At 41.7% G+C, this 18827-nt stretch overlaps 1 protein-coding gene across 5 annotated transcripts in view; it reads left to right on the forward strand.

The window, feature by feature from the left end:
• The window catches only part of RC3H1 (ring finger and CCCH-type domains 1), an 86967-nt gene that overhangs the window by 48316 nt on the left and 19824 nt on the right, over positions 1-18827 (forward strand). For 4 of the 5 annotated variants that reach the window (XR_012906052.2, XM_075936937.2, XM_075936939.2 and 1 more), the window contains exons 5-13: positions 262-437; positions 2483-2683; positions 3697-3829; positions 8407-8525; positions 9928-10040; positions 14278-14550; positions 14854-15071; positions 16864-17252; positions 18552-18716. Coding sequence is in view for 4 of the 5 variants with exons in the window: in XM_075936937.2 (XP_075793052.1) it covers positions 262-437; positions 2483-2683; positions 3697-3829; positions 8407-8525; positions 9928-10040; positions 14278-14550; positions 14854-15071; positions 16864-17252; positions 18552-18716 (1787 nt within the window). In the remaining variant the exon portion in view is untranslated. The remainder of the gene's footprint in view (positions 1-261; positions 438-2482; positions 2684-3696; positions 3830-8406; positions 8526-9927; positions 10041-14277; positions 14551-14853; positions 15072-16863; positions 17253-18551; positions 18717-18827) is intronic. The other variant, XM_075936941.2, reaches the window with a different exon arrangement.

An 18827-nucleotide genomic window follows, 5' to 3' on the forward strand; every position in this document is an offset into this window, starting at 1 on the left:
TTGTGCCCCTCTCCCCTGCCTTTCACTCTGATATCTTCCTATCCCACCACCCTCCTTCCATTATTAGTGCAAGAGTATTGAAAGTGTATTGAAAGTGTCTTCTGTATGCCCCACTATTTTCTGGAAGCTTTGAAGTGACTTTGCCTTTCCCTTTCGGTTACCTACTACATCCATATGTATGGAAAATCCAGTATTAATGCAAGGCCACTCCTGGTGCATCTTATCATTTTTGTTCTTGTTTTGTTGCTTTGTATTTTCCAGCAATGCAGGAGGAAGCACTGAAGCTGGTTCTGCTGGCTCTGGAAGATGGATCTGCTTTGTCACGAAAGGTCTTGGTTCTCTTTGTGGTGCAAAGATTGGAGCCACGGTTTCCTCAGGCTTCGAAAACCAGCATTGGGCATGTTGTCCAGCTTCTTTACAGAGCCTCCTGCTTCAAGGTATGAAGTGAACCCTGCTTGGAGGTTCCACAGCACAGGAAAGCTTTACTTGTTATGCTCCAGAAAATCCTAAAAGATGGCATTTCATTTGGAACTGCGCACCAATGCCTCTTGCAAATAAAGAAGGCATTTATTTGCTTGCATCATTGAATTTATAGTTATCAGTGGTTCTTCGTTGCTAGTTCAGTCAAGCTGAATGGCCATATCAAATGGTGTCCTGCAAGGATCAGTCCTGGGTCCAGTTCTCTTCAGTATCTTCATAAATTATATAGATAATGGCAGAGAGAGTACATTAATAAAGTGTGCAGACATTACCAAGCTGGGTGGTGTTACAAGGGCTGTGGAGGTTAGGATTAAAATTTGAAATGCTCTGAAGTAAATAGGATGAAATTCAGTAAGGACAATTGAGGAGTATTCCACTGAAGAAGGAACTGTCACTTGCACACACACAAACTGGAAAATGACTGCCTGGGAAGGAGTACTGTGGAAAGGGATCTAGGGGTTATAGTGGATCACAGGCTAAATACGAGTCAACAGAGTAACACTGTGCAAAAAACAGAAAAAACAAACAAACCTACAATTTGAGATCTTAAAAGGAGTACAATAGACCGGACACAGGAATTAATTCTTTCTTTCTGCTCCACACTGATAAGGCCTCAGTTGGAATATTGTTTCCATTTCTGGGTGCCACATTTTAGGACAGCTGTAGACAAACTGAAGAAAGTCCAAGAGAAGAGCAGCAAAAATTTATTAAAGGTCTAATGTTCTATATAAGACGATTGGAAAAAAATGGGTGTGTTTAGTCTGGAGAAGAAAAGACTGAAAGGGGACGTAAGTTTTCAAGTACATAAAAGGTTGTTAAAAGGAGGAGGGTGAAAAATTGTTCTCCTTTTAATCTGTGAGGATAAGACAAGAAGCAGTAGGCTTAAAGAGCAGCAAGGGCGATTAAGCATGGGAACAAATTACCTAGGTAGGTTGAAGGAATCTCTGTCATTGGAGATTAAGAATAGGTTCCCCAACTGACGTTAGGAATGATTTAGTTCAACCCATTCTGGGCAAAGAGCCAAGATAGCAGTGGATCCAGGGCAAAAAAAAAAGGACAGCCCCTTTTGTCCCTGGTCGCGTTTGGTCAAGCCCCCCTCCCCGCCAAAAAAAACCCTCTGCTCCTTTAAGAAAACACATTTAAATGTGTTTTGAGGCATTTTGGCCACAGGAGGCGCCCGTCGCCATCTTTAATTCTTCATCTTTCATGGCCACGCCAGACTGCTCCCCTGCTCAGGTCAGCAGAGAGAGCCAGGAGGAGAGGGCCGTTTTGGGGGCACGGGAGAGGCTTACGAGCCGGGGAAGGGGGAGTGGAGGGGATTCACGAGCCACGCCTGGGGAGGGGGAGAGCCACATGCACCTCGTGAGCCTTGGGTTGGCCATGGCTGATTTAGTTTACTGTGGTCCTGCCTGGAGTGCAAAGGACTAGACTACACAACCTATTGAATTCCCTTTCAGTTCTATGCTTCTGTCATTTTATGATTGAATGTATAAAATGCTTATTTTTTAGAGTGGGTCTTGTGTTTAGTCCCAAGCGCTCAGAGAGTTCACTAAATTTCATGGAGGGAGACTTTGGCTGAAATTAGATTTTTAAGTTGCAAATCAAATGCAAGTTTGGGCTCAGAATATGCCATAATGGATGTATAGCATCAAAACCACCATACGAATGAGCATCTTGTCTGTCTGCTTAGGAGAGGCTCGCTGGTAGAATTGTACAGTGGTTAGGACTACCTTAGAATGGGGTGCTTCATTCATTGGCAGAGCTAGATGAGAGAACCCTACACTATTGCGGACTCCAACCATTGTTTTTTATAGTGGGTCCATTCTTGTTTGCGCACACATTCATATGATGAAGTGACAGGGAAAAGAGACTAAGCTGAATTGACATTGTGTTTTGCTGCTGCTGAAACCTTCACAAGATGAAGCATTTATTTGTTCTGATATTAGAACTGCCATCTGATTTATCCCTGGCTTATTGTGACCGGCAACTTTTTCCCCATCAGGTGACGAAACGTGATGAGGACTCCTCCCTGATGCAACTAAAGGAGGAGTTCCGTACCTATGAAGCTTTGCGAAGGGAACATGATTCCCAGATTGTGCAGATCGCCATGGAAGCAGGTTTGCGCATTGCACCAGATCAGTGGTCCTCGCTGCTATATGGAGACCAGTCCCACAAATCCCACATGCAGTCCATCATTGACAAGGTAAAGCCACCTCAAATCAGCCCAACCACGATTTCTCTTCCCCGTTTTTTTTTGTAACCTGATACTAGCCATGAGTTGATAAAAGGCTAGCCGACATTAGAAATGCTACAGTGCTACAACTGGAGCGGTCTAGAGTAGCTACTCACTACAGTGATGGAAGGAGTTCTCCTGTCACCATAGTTAATCCACTTCCCCTAGAGGTGATAGCCAGGAAGAATTCTTATGACTGTTCCTTTGTCATCCACCCCCCAACTTCCTTTCTTTTGTCTATTACACTTGTGTTAAATTAGGTTGCAGACTTCTTGGTCCAGAGGCCAAAGAAGGCTTTGGCCTTTTAGTAGAGGTCCAGTACAAGGGAAACCAATTCTGATTGTCCCTGGAATACAAATGACTACAACATCCCAAGGAGAAGCCACGGTTCTGGTTTATCTTTGGTTGAATTGTAGTCTTGCATACTGAAAAAAGGGAGGGGGTCCTTTTAGAACAAGGAAGAAATGATCACATGGGCTGTGTCTAGACTGCAGGGTTTTTTCGAAAAAAGTAGCCTTTTTTCAAAAAAACTTCACCTGCGTCTAGACTACAGCCGTGTTCTTTCGAAATTAAATCGAAAGAACGTGGCTTTTCTTTCGACGATGGTACTCCTCATTTCACGAGGAATAATGCCTTTTTTCGAAAGTGCTCTTTCGAAAAAAGGCGCTATGTCATGCAAACTGTGCTTTTTCAAAAGAGAGCATCCAGACTGCCTGGGTGCTCTCTTTCGAAAAAGCGACTTGCTTTTTTGAAAGTACTTGTTGCAGTCTAGACGCTCCTTTTCGAAAGAGGCTTTTTCGAAAGTATCTTTAGAAAAAGCCTCTTTCGAAAGAGGCTTGCAGTCTAGACGTAACCATGGTGGAAAAATGATCTTAAATGAAAGTGAAATAATTGAGAGAAGACTCAATGACCTTGTGGAGCAGCCTGCAGAAGCAGTGAGGGTTGCCTTGTCTGTAGAAAGCTAATAATTCTAATTTTTTAAGTTGCAGACCCCAGCCTCATTTGCACAGAGTGTTCAAGAATTAACCATTGCTCTCCAGAGGACTGGAGACCCCGCTAACCTGAACCGGCTTCGACCTCACCTAGAGCTCTTGGCAAATATTGACCCTAGTCCAGGTAAACCCACGAGCCTCTTGTAAGGTCATAGTAGTGCCTGCTTCAACCAAATGGCCTTACTGTATTCGCTGCTTAATCAAAAACTACGTATGTCTTGAATTTTTCCCCAGTGTCTTTCTCTTTTGTCTTGACTATTCTATAGTGGTAAGTTCTCAGAAATTTGGACTTCACTCTTTTTTTTTTTTTTTTTTTTAAATCAGAAAGCATTTTCCAGTAAAGAATTATTTAGGCATCTTAATCCTGATACTTGGGAGCTAAATAGAGTAGGAAAAGGCAGGCTAGATAGACAAGCTAGTTTGTTTATTGTGCAGAGTGTTATGCCATTTTGCTGGCTACTCAGAAACTCTGATTGTCAAAATCCTCCCAAGATCACAGAATAGGAAAGGGAGCCCTGCAGGGGAAAGGAAGTGGGGGAGAGGAGGAGGAGGAAATAAGGACTGGAGATGGAAATCCAGATCTGGTGAAGGAAGAAAAAAAGGGAGATTGGAGAGGAAACTTAGTGGAGGGAGAGAGCAAGTAAGGATTGGGGAGGATAAAATAGGTGATAGAGGAATGGTGGGTACAGAGAGAGAGAGGAACCTAGGCTTATGTGGCTGAAGACTGCTCTTTACTCACATGTAAAATAAAAATTATAATCTTAAATCTACTCACTAGTGGTGAGTGGAAAGCTTTCCATGGTGAGTGTGGAGGCCTAAGCTATCAGATGTGATAAAGGGTTTTGGTTGGATGTAAAGTTGATGCTTCTATTGCAAAGAGATCCTTCAAAATCTGGACCTATCAGTGCTTAACAACCAAAAAATGCAGTGCTTTCTTTGTAAACCTGCCGAAGAGTTCGGCTACTGCTATTTATTGCTGTGGGAAAGAATTTTGGAGTGAATTAGACTAGCAGTGTTCAGAGGCTCAGGACTTCCTGACTGGGCGGGACTGATGAATCCCTTGCAAAGCTATGCGGCTGCGCAGCTTCTAGGGAACGCTGATTGCTAGTATTCAATCCCTGGTAGCACTGGAACTCAAGTCCCATGACCATATTCTGGGCAGTGGCAGAAGCTGCTGCTTGAGGAAAACTAAGAAGCAGAAAAGAGAATTGGGGAGACATTAACAAAATAACACAAGGTGGCTGCAGGAGTATTGGTTGTGGAAATCCTTTGAAAGCACCTGGGTGGGGTGGGGAGAGAACAGGAGAAATCTTCCCCTTGTCTACTTTGTACTCTGGGAGAGGAAGAAGGGTCCAAAGTCTCCTCTCTTTCTGGAGTTATAGGAGGGCAGAACTTCAAAGGTATCAGGTACCTACTTAGGTACAGGCAGATTATAGAAGATGTACTTATCAGTGCCCCTCCCTTTCCCCAGCAAATGAATCTTCAGTGGATGAAGACTTCTCACCTTGGTGATATCTGGATCCCACTAAGATAGTTCATGAATACACTGGCTAGAAGGTGTCTGATTAAGTTACAGATCTGATGGGTGCAGTGCCACTTAATGTGTTTAAAAGATTGAGACAATCTGGGTACGCAGAGCACTTCGGGTATGTCTACACTGCAACACTATTTTGAAATAACTTAGTCCGCATCTACACAGCAGGCAGTTATTTTGAAATAGTGTCAAAATACTGTCAAGCTGGAGGACGACTTATTCTGACTCCTGTAACCCTTGTACAAGGAATAAGGGAAGTCAGAGGCCGAGTGCTCTATTTTGAAATAAGTGCTGTGTAGACGCTCCCTATTTCGAAATAAGCTCTTTTGAAATAATACACAATTGATGTAGTTCAATTTGCATCGCTTATTTCGAGATAAGCCCTGCTGTGTAGACAAACCCTTTGAGGTCACCTGATTCAAGGCAGTGTGTGTGTGTGTGTGTGTGTGTGCTTGGTGATGGTATCCTTTGCTGGATTACGTTAAGAGAAATCAACCAGATAAAAGAATAAAAATCCTTCATGGGAGAAGGACCCTATAATTGCTGATTGTGTCATGTTTGAAATAGAGGTTAATTTGTGGAGCTGTACTGTTTCATCTCTGGAGTAGAGTGAGAGTAAATTGTGCTATTTTTCAGTGAGTTCCCCACTAGGTGATCTAGGGCAGGAGTTCCAAAACTGGTAAGACATCTCGAGGGGGAGGAGTTATGCAAGAAAACTTGTGTAATGGTGGATTTTAATTTGTTTAACTTACTGCCTTTTCACAATAGGCTACTCAGGCGAAGCTTTAAAGTTGTGGGGATTTTATGTAAAATACAGTACAGTAGAACCTAAGAGCTATGGGCACCTTGGGAATGGAGGTTCTTTGTATCTCTGAAATATTCGTAACTGAACAAAATTCTTTCAAAAGTTTACAGTTGAACATTGATTTAATATGGCTTTGAAACTGTACTATGCAAAAGTAGAATGCTGCTTTGAGCCATCTTTAATGAAACAATCACAGAAAGTTTCCTTGTCAGTCTTTGTAATGCTTTCCCTTTGTGTTTTTAGTGGTTTACGTTTAACACAGAGCTGTACTGTATTTTGCTTTTTGTCTCTGCTGCTATCTAAGGGTATGTCTAGACTTCGTGCCTCTGGCGACACAGGCATGTAGATTAGGCAACCCCGCATAGGGAAATGAAGCGGCGATTTAAATACTCACTGCTACATTTAAATTTAAATGGCTGCCGCGCTGTGCCGATCAGCTGTTTGTCGGCTCAACGCGCTAGTCTGGACGCGCTGCGGTCGACATCAAAGGCATTTGTCGATCTCCCCAGTATGCCTCGTGGGGTGAGGTTTACCAGGGAGGTCGACAAATGCCTTTGATGTCAACCGCGGAGCGTCCAGACTAGTGCGCTGAGCCGACAAACAGCTGATCGGCACAGCGCGGCAGCCATTTAAATTTAAATGTAGCGGTGATTATTTAAATTGCCGCTTCATTTCCCTATGCGGGGTTGCCTAATCTACATGCCTCTGTCGCCAGAGGCATGTAGTCTAGACATTACCCTAATTGTGTACTTCTAGTTCCCAATGAGATGTATGTTGTCTGTTCATAACTCAGTGTACATACCACTGAGAACATAAAAACGGCCATACTGGTCAGACCAAAGGTCCATCTAGCCCAGAATCCTGTCTTCTGACAGCAGCCAATGCCAGATGCCCCAGAGGACAGGAACGCAACAGGGAATCATCAAGCGATCCCTCTCCCATCACCCATTTCCAATCTCTGACAGAGGCTAGGGACACCATTCCTATCTATCCTGGCTAATAGCCATTGATGGACCTAACCTCTATTAATTTATCTAGTTCTTTCTTGAACCCTGTTAAAGTCCTGGAGTTCACAATCTCCTCTGGCAAGGAGTTCCACAAGCTGACTGTGTGCTGTGTGAAGATAAACTTCCATGAGGTTTCATGTAGTTAATTTACTTCAAGATGTACCAATGAGACTGCAGCTGTAGAGATGCTAATGTACAGAACCCTTATCTCCATTCACTGTACAATGTAGGGATGTAAGCAAGTAGTTGAGTTGACTAATCGCATTCCATCCCTTTCCCTGAAGCAGAAGCCAGTTTTCCCCCAGCACCGTCTCTGCGGTGCCGCCTCTTCCCCGTGCTGCTGCCTCTATTAAACTGCAGAGCTGCAGCGGGCAGTTGGTCCCAGACGTGGTGTGAGCTGGGACTGAGCGCTTTCCCTTATCAACTAATTGTGAAATTGTATCGATTACACGATTAGCCACCTCTCAGCATCCTTAGTACAATGTGTGTTGAGTTGCCTAGCAACTGTCCAGTCTAACTGAAACCAAAACTTAATCAGAGTTTATTTGTTGTTTCTGGTTGCGTAGTAACTATTGTTGTACATGACAGATGGCAAAAGAGCAGTAATATTAAGAAAAATACAGAATATCAGTGATGAGAAGGGTAGGACCATTTGGGCAGCTGATAGACCTGGAAGAGGGACACACTAAGAAAAGTTGGGTAATATCTGATCTTGGGTAGTATTGATGGTGAGTGTAGATAATATTGCCTCATGTGTAATGTGGAGCCGTGGGTAGGCAGGCATGTAGCTGGAGGACTAGGCCTGTCCTGCAGAAAAGACTGTTTCCAGTGCATCCAACGCTACTATACCTCTGAGCTGTCAGCTAGCTATATTAAACCAATATGTTTTGATGCAGTATTTTTAAATTGAGATGCACAAAGGAGTGGCTTGAAAACAAAGGACTTGCTGACACAAGATTTTCTGTGCAAAAGACTTGTGTGTTTCTCAAGTTTCTATAAAGCTGTCAAAACCAGGAATGCGTGCAGTGATTTTGCTTGTCAATCTCTCAAAGCTGAACTAGGAATTAAATCACTAGTGTTTCCTGTTTTTTTTTTTTTTTAAGGTATGCTAAATACTGGTTTGCTGAATTGTCTTGTGCAGCTCAGTTCTTTGAAATTGTTAATTTCATTCTTTAAAGAATACTGAGGCTGTGTTTTTTGTATTTAATTCCAGGCAAGGTGTTCCTTAAGGCTTGCTACTTGGGATTTTGTGTACTTTGGGCTTTTTTTGACATTGAAATATTCTCGATAATCAGATGTGGAAACTTATTACAATTAAAATTAGAGTATTTTTTTGTTTCTTGTGAATGCTGCAGATGCCCCTCCCCCAACATGGGAGCAACTAGAAAATGGATTAGTTGCTGTGAGAACAGTGGTACATGGATTAGTTGATTACATCCAGAATCACAGCAAGAAAGGAACAGATCAGCAGCAGGTAAAAACTGGAGCTTTAGGAATCTGAGAAACTTTCAGGCTCTAATCATTGATTAGATCAAGTGGCACAGATGTATTTGTATGTCACTTCTGGGGGACCATGCTTCAAATATACATCAATAAAACTTGTTTGGGAGTCTTTATTTTTTTTTTGGTCTAATGAATATTATTCCTAGTAGGCATTCATCTCACTTGTCTTTGCACGGTAAATAAGGGTGAAAAGAAAAGAAAATCTAATCTATCTGAAGCTGCAGCCAAATCAGTAGGCAAACCTCTTTCCAAAGTTGTCATGCCAATGTTGCTTTTAAAAAAAAATGGCATATTTCACACGCGGTATGGCACCTTTTGAGGGAAGCAATACCTGTACTTCTAGCTTGTAATGGTTCTGCATAGCTCGAACACTTGGAGCAGTGAGTGAAATGCTGTTAGAAATCCCCAAACCAGAAACCTTTAGCCATCTCAATTAGTTCTTGAAACAATGTAACCTGTCATATAATTTACCAAACCTAGTTACCTTTTAAAGCAAGGAACTGTAAGGGGGATCAAAATTACCATTAGCATGGGATTGTAACTGCTGTCTTAATGTGGGGAGGCTGCACACCTGTTACAAGAAACCAAATCATACTTTCCAAAAAAACAGGCCTGTGCCATTTGAGCAAATGGGGCTCTGCTAGCTAGCTGTCCTAGAAATTTCCTTCCATTTATTCTTACATGAAACTGGCCAGTAGAGGGCAACATGTTCACATACACAGTGCACTGCTCAGTTCCCACTGGAGGAAATACTGGTGGTGGGGAACTGCAAAAATCCCACTGACCTCTATCATCAGGATTGGCTCCCAAAATATTCACCAAAATCATTAACTTTAGTTATCAGTTACTATGTTCAGATACAGCTCGCACAGGTGTTGTCAATGAGAGATGACTAATGTTTGACATTCAAAAGTGGTAGATATAGGCCATTTTGAGATAAAGGGGAACTAAAGTAAGTTTTAAACTGGCAACGTTTCAAGTAGAGGATGACAACTTTAATCTGTAACTCAAAAATAGTTTTCTGTAGGCTTTGAAGAACCCCTTTCCTTTGCCAAAGTAAAAATGGTCATTTTAAAATAAATCAGATGGATATAAATTAACATGAAAATTGATGAGGTATTTGGGTATGGGTGTTAATGTAGCACGTTTTTGGTCCTTGGTGTGAAATTAGATTGGAACTGCTGACAGAGCACTCAATCCTAAACCCAGTGTACAGTTGTATCCATGCAACTCCATCCATTGCTCAGCTCACCCTATGGTCTTGTCTAAATAAAGTTTGTCTGTTTGTTTTGAACATCCTATTTTATTGAGCGTTGTATTGCTTATATTAATTTATACTCAGGTGCCTTATTGTTTGTCTTTATTCTTCATAGCCTCCTCAACACAGCAAGTATAAGACATATATGTGCCGAGACATGAAGCAGAGAGGCGGGTGTCCCCGTGGAGCTAGCTGTACCTTTGCACACTCACAGGAGGAACTGGAAAAGTAAGAGTACCTCTTATGGTGAAAACCTTTCCTTGCCCTTTTCCCCTGCCATTACCAACAGAAGCCATTTATAAAAATCGTGAGAATGAGGAAGGGGGTGGGAGAAGGAGTGGAGGGTGGGTAAGTGTGTGTTTTACCAGTTAAGAAGTTTTTGTGATACTTTCTTAAACTATCAATCTTCAGGTTTTCTTTCAAGATTTTGAGCTTGATGTATACTTAGTTCTGAATGTAGAATTCAGGGTTTTTCTTGTTTGGCAACAATACATCTATGAACAGTTGAAAATCATGTAGCAAGCACGCATAGTGCATTGGGTTTTTTCCCCTTGATTTTAAACATACTCCAAGTGTGCCACTTTGTTCTCAAGTGTTTTTCTCGTTACCTCCATTTTATAATCAGGTGTGAGAGGTAGGTTGGAGTTGGTAATCCTTCAAATCTTCAGCTCTTTCTTGGTTTTGTACATTAAGCCTTACACCACTTTCAAGTGCTTTAAACTCAGGGTGAACCCTGCTCAGAGCTCTATTTTTGCAACAGTAACTCTTGTGAACTTTTTTACTTGTCGTTTATGCAATGATTTATAAAACCCCAAAAGCTAATGTTACAGCATAATGAAATGCCATCTGTGCGAGTGAATAAATAAATTAATTACAGAAGCTGACCTTTCAGAGAGCTGAATATTTGACAGAGCAGAATTGTGTTGATCTGAATGTCTCAGCTTTTTAAAAAGTCAAAAAACTGAAGGAGTGGTGGTGTGCTGAAAGAAAATTAAAATTTCATCCTGTAGTTCAAAACTTGTATTTTATATGTCTTATAATTTCTTAAAACTTGTTAATTTGGGGCTGAAATTACTCCTGAGCATTCTCAACCCAAAGGTTATCTTTTTAACTTTGAAGAATACTAATTCAGATATTCAAAAATGTACTGCATTGTCATGTTTTTAATTTTCTCTTTAAAATTCAAGGGTGGGAACCAATGTCACATTCTGAGTGTATAAAATTGATAACCACAGTTGTGCCCTCTTAAACATTAGAATGAGACATAGTTTGGAACAGAATGATCTTTTTCTCTTCAACTGTCACTTCTACTCTGCTCTTAACTATAGCTCTATCTATGTCATTGTCACAGGTTGTCATGGTTATATAGATAATCTTTGATAGATGAAACAAGGAGTCTGAAGCACCAGGTGTATAAATCTTAGATTGCTTGATCAGTTACGACACAAATTAGTAAAAGTCCTATGTGGTCATTGTAATGGAAATAGTTTTCTTTTCCTTCACCATGGTATCCATAAAGTACTGATTTGGCAAAGCTCTTTTAGATAGTTGGTACACAGGTGAATCCAGGTTACCTCCACTCTAAAACAGCTGCATATTTTGGTAGGTGTTCCATCTGTTCTTGAAAATGAGGTCTATTGTATTCAGCCTCTATTTAGAGCAGTTGTGTTTGGAGTGGAGATAAATGTCTTGTCATCTTGAATTTCAAATTACGTGCTCACAGACGTTTCAAAGGTGGCTGGATAACTTTGAGCTGTGTGTTCTGATCTGTGCCTTTCCTTTCTGCTGAGCTCCAGTGAAGAGCTATTTGATTCATTATTGTTAGTAGAGGGTCAGTACTTTCCTAAAAGAGAGAGAAGAAAAGTGCCTGGTATTTTAAATGAGCTCTCACTAAAGATCTGCTCAAGAAATTTTGCTGATTCTCTATGTGGCCTTCCCTTTTAGAGCAAAGTTGTTGAGAAAGTTGTAGTGAAGCAGATCTGGTAACCGCTGGAGTCCTCAGATTTCTATGGGCCCATTCCAAACTTGGTTTCATGACAGCTTGTAAAATAGTCAGCACCTTGGTGTCATTGGTGGATTATCCCTTCTGGCTATAGGCAAAGACCAAGTATCCAGGTTTTAAGCTCTCTTTGAGACCTGGTATATTTCCAGATTTCAACAGGGATTCATGGACCTGCCTAAATGGCTATTTCCTCGGGGGGGGGGGGGGGATTCTACCAGTGGGTGGTATTGTGCAACTGCTAAGTGCCACAGCAGTCCGTCCTGTTACTATCTGTTGAATGAGAGAGAGTAGGGAACATGAGGTGTACAGTCCTTTGGGTGCTAATGAGCCTGTTCTACAGCTCCCTTTCATCATATCTAAATGATGTGCCCTCAACATTCCCTGTCTAGATGAATGAATGTCTGGCTGAAGTTTAAATGCTGCCAGGCAGAGGGTTGAGTTACAGCCAGAGGAGATGGAGAAGTTAGTATGTGTTCCCTTTATTAGAAGGGTTTGGACCTTCCTTCTGTTAGTGAGCTCTTCGTTCTTTCAGTCCTGATAGACCCTCGTCTGCTTTTGAATGGATTAGTAGTAACAATAAATGGTTTTTTTTGTTTTTTTTTTTTAAATTAAGGCATGGTGAAACCACAACTGTTCCCCTTAATGCAGGGGTGTCCAAACTTTTTTCAAAGAGGGCCAGATTTGATGAAGTGAACATGCGTGAGGGCCGACCATTTTGCCTGACATTCTTTGAACCATTAAAATTAAACGCAAATTAACTATTTTATGCAAAGTTTATTGCAAACAGCATACTTTTCATTTCGTCACATGGATGACAAATCTAAACAGGTGTTAAATCACTCTGCCTTTCATATCTGAAGGCCAGATGAAAAAAAAAATCCAAGAAGCTGAAATATATGTCAGGAACATTGTAAAGTACATTACATATTATTGGTAATAAAGGTTGTCTGTCAACTTTTAAGTTCAAAAAATATGAACAGGAACATAACACCAAGTATACATGTTGTGTCCAAATATATTTATAACTGATTTAGACCAACTGACATTAACTGAGATTTTACAATGTATTCATCTCAATACATATGGATTCGTTGGGGGCCATAAAAGATAGATATTGCCAAATTACCTGTGGGGCCGTATTAAACCGGAACACGGGCCGCAATTGGCCCGCGGGCCGGACTTTGGACATGCCTGCCTTAATGCAAATTTCACTAGTGCTACCTGTGCCTTTTTATCACCGGTAGATCGGATTATTCTGTGCTTGCACCTACATCTGAAGACCTCTCAGAAAATTCCCTGGTGCAAAATGCATCTGTCCACTTAAAAAAGTGGCGGGTCTTGCAGTCTTGGCTGCAGTGTGTATTCTGCATTAGCTTCTGATTTTTCTTTTGGGTGCATTTCAGGGTGTTGATTTTGATTTATAAAATCCTTTTAATTTTTTGAGTTTGCCCTTATAGAAAATGATTGTTGTTCAGTCCCAACAGTAGAGACCAGTTGTTGTGCTTAAGGTAGCACACCTCCAAATTTTAATAACTGAGCTGATTCCAGGAGATTTTTAGTAAAGAGCATTCAACTCTGGACTTTGCTCTTTATGCTGGTCCAACAGAGTCCTAGTCTGCTGTTTTTCAGGGCATATTATAAAGTTCATATTTGTACAGGTTTTTGGTGGAGGAGAAGTTAGATTAATTTGAGGGTAGAGAAGTTTGAATTTTTATCTCTGAATCTTAAGAAATCCCTCAGTTTACTTTTCAGTACAAATAATGTGTTAAATTTTGTGCCTGCCCTTAGGTCTCTAACTGTATTTTGCAAATCTCCTAAAATAAAATGTCATCCTACAACGCTGAGTGAAGTGGCTTATTAGACAAATAGTAGGATAAAAGTATTTTTCTTCCACTGTATTTTTCATGCAATAATGCTGTGTAAATAAACTAGATTGTACAGTGTCTGTTGTGATCCTTTTCCTAAAACTCTAGCTGTACAGATGTAATATTTTGGTCACTTGAATGTATGTATGTTCCCATGTAAATGAAGATCCTATTCTTGTAATGCATAGGTGCAAGGAGAACCAAGTTTAAATTTACTATGGGAACCTTAACTCTAAATTCCCAGGAAAAACTTACCATTTAAAAAAAACAACCCTTTTACATTGTGTTAATCTTTTCTTTTTTTGCATCTTAATGCATGCCCATAATCTATGCTGAATATGTAGTATACATACTCGTTCTTCTGAAAGAAAACATTTTGCTAACATTTTGTACAAATAGCACCAAGAAACTCCAGTCTACCAGATATTGGCTATACTTACCGTCCAAAAAAAACCACAAAAAACTGGCGAAAGCTTCAGGAAGCTTGAATTAAAAATTGAAACTCTTTTTCTGTAGCACCTGTGTGAAAAAATCTTGAAACCCATCTCCTTCTAGTTTCTTGTTTCATTTTTTGGTGTGTGATTTCTTTTTCCTGAAGATTTCGTAAAATGAACAAACGCCTGGTTCCCCGAAGACCCTTGAGTGCCTCCTTGGGCCAGCTAAATGAGGTGGGCCTGCCTTCAGCAACTATCCTCTCGGATGAAGGGGCAGTGGACTTGCCCAGTAGAAAATTGCCGAATGGGATTGTGTCCTCGAGCAGCACAGTGACGCAGCTTATCTCCCGCGGGACTGACTCCGGCTATGATTCTACTCTGAAGCCAGGGAAGATCGACCACCTGAGCAGCAGTGCTCCTGGATCCCCTCCAGACTTGTACGGATCTTCCTAACTATTGTTCGAAGTGTCCTATGTGTAAATGTGTGATGGAGGAAATATAAGGGCCAGTAAATCCATTCTAGAATTATAACACTTTTTCCTGCTTTGCACCTTTTAGTCATTAAAAATGGCCTAGAAAAAAGATGCTTTTACTTCCTGCTTTTGTAAGAAAAAGTGGCAAGACACACTCAAAGATGGCACTTTGAAATCATACGTTGGCTAGAGATATTCAGTATTGAAAGCACACCGAGTTGTATGATGTGGCCTGATCATTATTGATTTGTCTTCCTTCTGCCTTAGGCTGGAGTCTGTCCCCAAGAGCTCTATTTCTGCATTACCAGTGAACCCCCACCCAGTACCACCAAGAGGACCTACAGATCTGCCTCCAATTTCTGTGTCTAAGCAGCTCCAGATGGTACCACGAGGGTCACAGCTGTATCCTGCTCAACAAGCCGACATGTTTTATCAGGATCCTAGAGGAACTGCTCCACCATTTGAGCCGTCAACTTATCAACAAGGTAAGAGTGTTTGGGGTCAGTATTACATTTTCTTGGTTCTGTGCCTGTGCTTCCCAATAACCAGTGTTTTATTTAACCCCTCAATTTTGGGTTTTCCTGTGGGACCATGAGGGATGAATGCTTAATTGCCACTAGTATAGTAAAATGGATGTCCAGTGTGGAGAAAAGTTGTATTTTAGTGGTAGAAGTTTCTTTCAGCCTAAATAATTTCTTCTTTGATAGCATTCAGCCAGTCGCATACAGAGAGGATTTTGTGCCCTTAAACAAGAACTTGCTCTTCTGGTTTTTGTTAAATGTTTATGCTCATCCAGCATCACAAAACAGTCTTTGCCACATTAAAAGTGAATGAGATGACGTGAAAATCATAAGGTGTCATGGAAAATGGCAACAATAGTAATTTTCTAGTCAGGGTGTTTAGAAGACTTAATTCATGTTCAGATATTTTGAGGTAGTCTGTAGACTCATCGAATACTAGAACCGGAAAGGACCTTGAGAGGCCATCGAGTCCAGCCCCTGTCCTCACAGCAAGACCAAGCACCGTCTAGACCATCCCTGATAGATGTCTGTCTGACCTGCTCAGATGGAAGATTCCTGGCTGCTGCAGAAATGTTTGCATCCGAGCGTGATGAATGCGAACGAGGAGTGGCAGTCACAGGAATAGGTTAGAAAAGGGAACGGAAGGGCTGCTCTGGAGGAGAAAGCCTGATGGGGATGGAAAGGATTAGAAGAGAAGCTACTGCTTTGAAGAGCAGATTCTCGTGATTGACCTTCAGTCTGGCTAAGGAGAAATTGAAATGAGGAAGGAGAGATGAGTATGGAGTGAACTATAGTTATAGAAAGGAAGGGAAAATAAAAACAAGATACCCAGCGCAACAAATTAAAATGTATAGTTGATTTCATGTGCCAGTGGGAACGTGAGCAATTCACAGAATTTGAACATGACCCCTTTGTTTACCTATGGGTGCCCTGGAATTGGGTACCACCACACACCTGGGTCACTGCTCAGTGAAGTCCACCAATGATTTCTCCATGCCAGTTCCAGTCCCTAAATGGCTGCATCTCCTCTGTTTGCCCCAGATATTCCAGGTCTTTGGGCATTGTCATTTTATCAGAAATGGAGAATTAATGCTGTGTACGTGTGTACACCTCAAATCTTTGCTTCAGCCGTGGGGATCTTTGTATTCTGCAGGGCTCAAGTCTGTTCCTGCCATGAAGGGGGTATAAGCAATATTTAGTTAACCTGGAGTTTTGCTTGGTCTAGGTTCATCCAGTTACATAAATGAGTCTGGTAAATTGTTCTTTCTGAGGGCTTCCTGAAAAATGGAGCTCCGGCTACTTGGGCCCATGAAAGCATGGTCACTGGCTGGTAGGTTCACTCATGTGAGCGTGGAGAGACACCTGATGAGTTCCTTCTGTGAACGTGTGAGAATTAGTCTTCAGGCCCAGGAGAAGGCTGCACCTTCTCATCTATGCTGGGTTCATCTTCAGCTGCCGTGGATTGTCTGCAACAATACTGGCTGGTTTGGTTAATTTAAACTTCACTTCCTGGACTCTAGATCAGCCTTTGCTTTCTCATATGTCTTGTGCTGGATTTGTATGAAGACCTTATCTTATATGAAAATGCATTATTTATAGCATTAGGAGGAGACAGGTGTGTGTGGTCAAGAAATGATTTACCTGATATCACTTTTTAAGACCGTTGGAGACTGCGATCTCTAAGAATAAATTGTGGTGAAACATTGTTATGTCCAATCGTGTACTGACTTTTTGTACCCTTGTTTCATAAATCCAGGTTTGTACTATCCTACTCAGCCCTCACCGTGCGTGTCTCGTTTTGTCCGACCTCCACCATCTGCTCCTGAACCTGGTGGTCCTTACTTAGACCATTACCCACCCTACCTTCAGGATCGCGTGGTGAATTCACCGTATGGCACACAACCACAGCAGTATCCTACCATGGGACAACCTATGTATCAACCACACTATGACAGCCGGCGTGTGTACCCCTCTGCCCAGCCATACCAGCGAGAAGATATGGTCCGAGGAAGCCCTGTGCCCATTGAAATTCCACAGGCTGCTGTGCCTCCCTACGTACCTGAATCCAGAGACCGATACCAGCAAGTGGAGGGTTATTATCCAGTGGGTCCACATCTCAATCAGATCAGACCGTCCTACCACAGAGTACGACTTTCTGAATGCTTTTGTTGTTTGCTCAGAGAGCGAGAACATTAAGGGCACATTAACTTTGGGGAGCTGGGCACTTTCTGAAGGAGGGGAGGTAAAGCACTTCTTAGGAGAATTAAACCCCAAATTCAAGCTTTAATTAGTGGCTCAGGAGTCTTTTGTCCCCCCCTTCACCACCTTCCTGTACCTTGTGCCAAATTTTAAAATTACTACTGGCTACTGATGGAAACGGCACATTGGCAGTGGTCACTCTTGAAAGAATGTAGTGCCATATAAATCATTTCTAGTAAAGAAATGTCGCCATATGTTCGTGTGAAAACCTCCATGACCCAACTTCTGTGGCAACATAACATTTGAAGATAGTGTCTTAACCTTTGTTAATACAAGTGTAGTGGCGTGATTGTGACATGGTGGCAAACTGACATCCTTTCTTTATATGCCGCACAGATATAGCATGGGCACATGGTAATGTGAAACTCCAGGCGCTGTCCGTTCTTGGACTGGAATGGGTCAGGAGTTCTGCTTTCATGACCATTCTATACTTAGCCTCTTGACTGGCATTGCCAACTGGAGTGTCAGTGCGTAATGGTTTTATCTGGTCATCAGTCCAGTGTAAACTAGAAGGAGACTAACTTGCTCTCCTTAAGCCACCTGATGAAAATGTTCAGTCATTTTTCCAATAAGTGACATGGAGATTAAGGGCTCTGGATTCCATTACCTGGCCATGAATGAGCTTAAACATTTTAATTGAGCTAGTTTATAGCTTCATCTAGTTTAAGAGCTGATAAATCTGTTTGTGGTATAATTCTGTTAAGATATAGAATATCCCCTGCAATATTGTCTAGGTGCTGTGCTCTAGGATGAGTGACAGCTTTGGCATTCCCCGTCTTGGGGATTCACAGCCAGTTAAAGCTAACTGCTCCGCACGAACCAGAAGGTAGTGTGGTCTGAGACACAAATATTTGGCCTCTGTTCTGAGTTGAGGATCAAAAAAGCTAGGACTCACTGCACTAATAGGGGTCTAAACAGTTTTGTCAGCTTGTGTATGTTCCATATCCCTAGGGAAACTCACTCTATCACTCATGTGAACTCTTTCTGTGAATAAGATGCTGCAACTTGAATGAGCACTAAATTCAGGCAAAAGTTTAGAGAAGGATCTTGACAGTAAAATTGTCTGTGTCCTTCTTACACCGTGAACTGTGTTCTGGTGTTAGAGATCATCCTTGTGTAGGGTGGTGTTTTTCTACTTTGTGAGTTAAACAGCGTGTTGAATAACTTTGTATATTAAAACCGTAGGAGCCTTATAACCGACTTCCACCTCCACCTCAACCCCATCCCAGCCTGGATGAGCTTCATCGTCGAAGGAAGGAAATCATGGCCCAGTTAGAAGAAAGGAAGGTGATCTCCCCACCTCCCTTTGCACCTTCACCAACTTTGCCTCACCCCTTCCACACAGAGGAGGTAAGCCTATGTTTAACAAAGATTTTTGGGTTGCTTGTATAGTCAGAAATTAGTTTAGGGGTATGCGATGTTACTAAGTGAGTTTCTTTCACTGATTCTGAAGCTCTGAAA

The sequence above is a fragment of the Pelodiscus sinensis genome, chromosome 9 (genome assembly GCF_052426305.1).
Source record: "Pelodiscus sinensis isolate ZL-2025 chromosome 9, ASM5242630v1, whole genome shotgun sequence".
In the NCBI taxonomy this organism is placed as follows: domain Eukaryota; kingdom Metazoa; phylum Chordata; order Testudines; family Trionychidae; genus Pelodiscus; species Pelodiscus sinensis.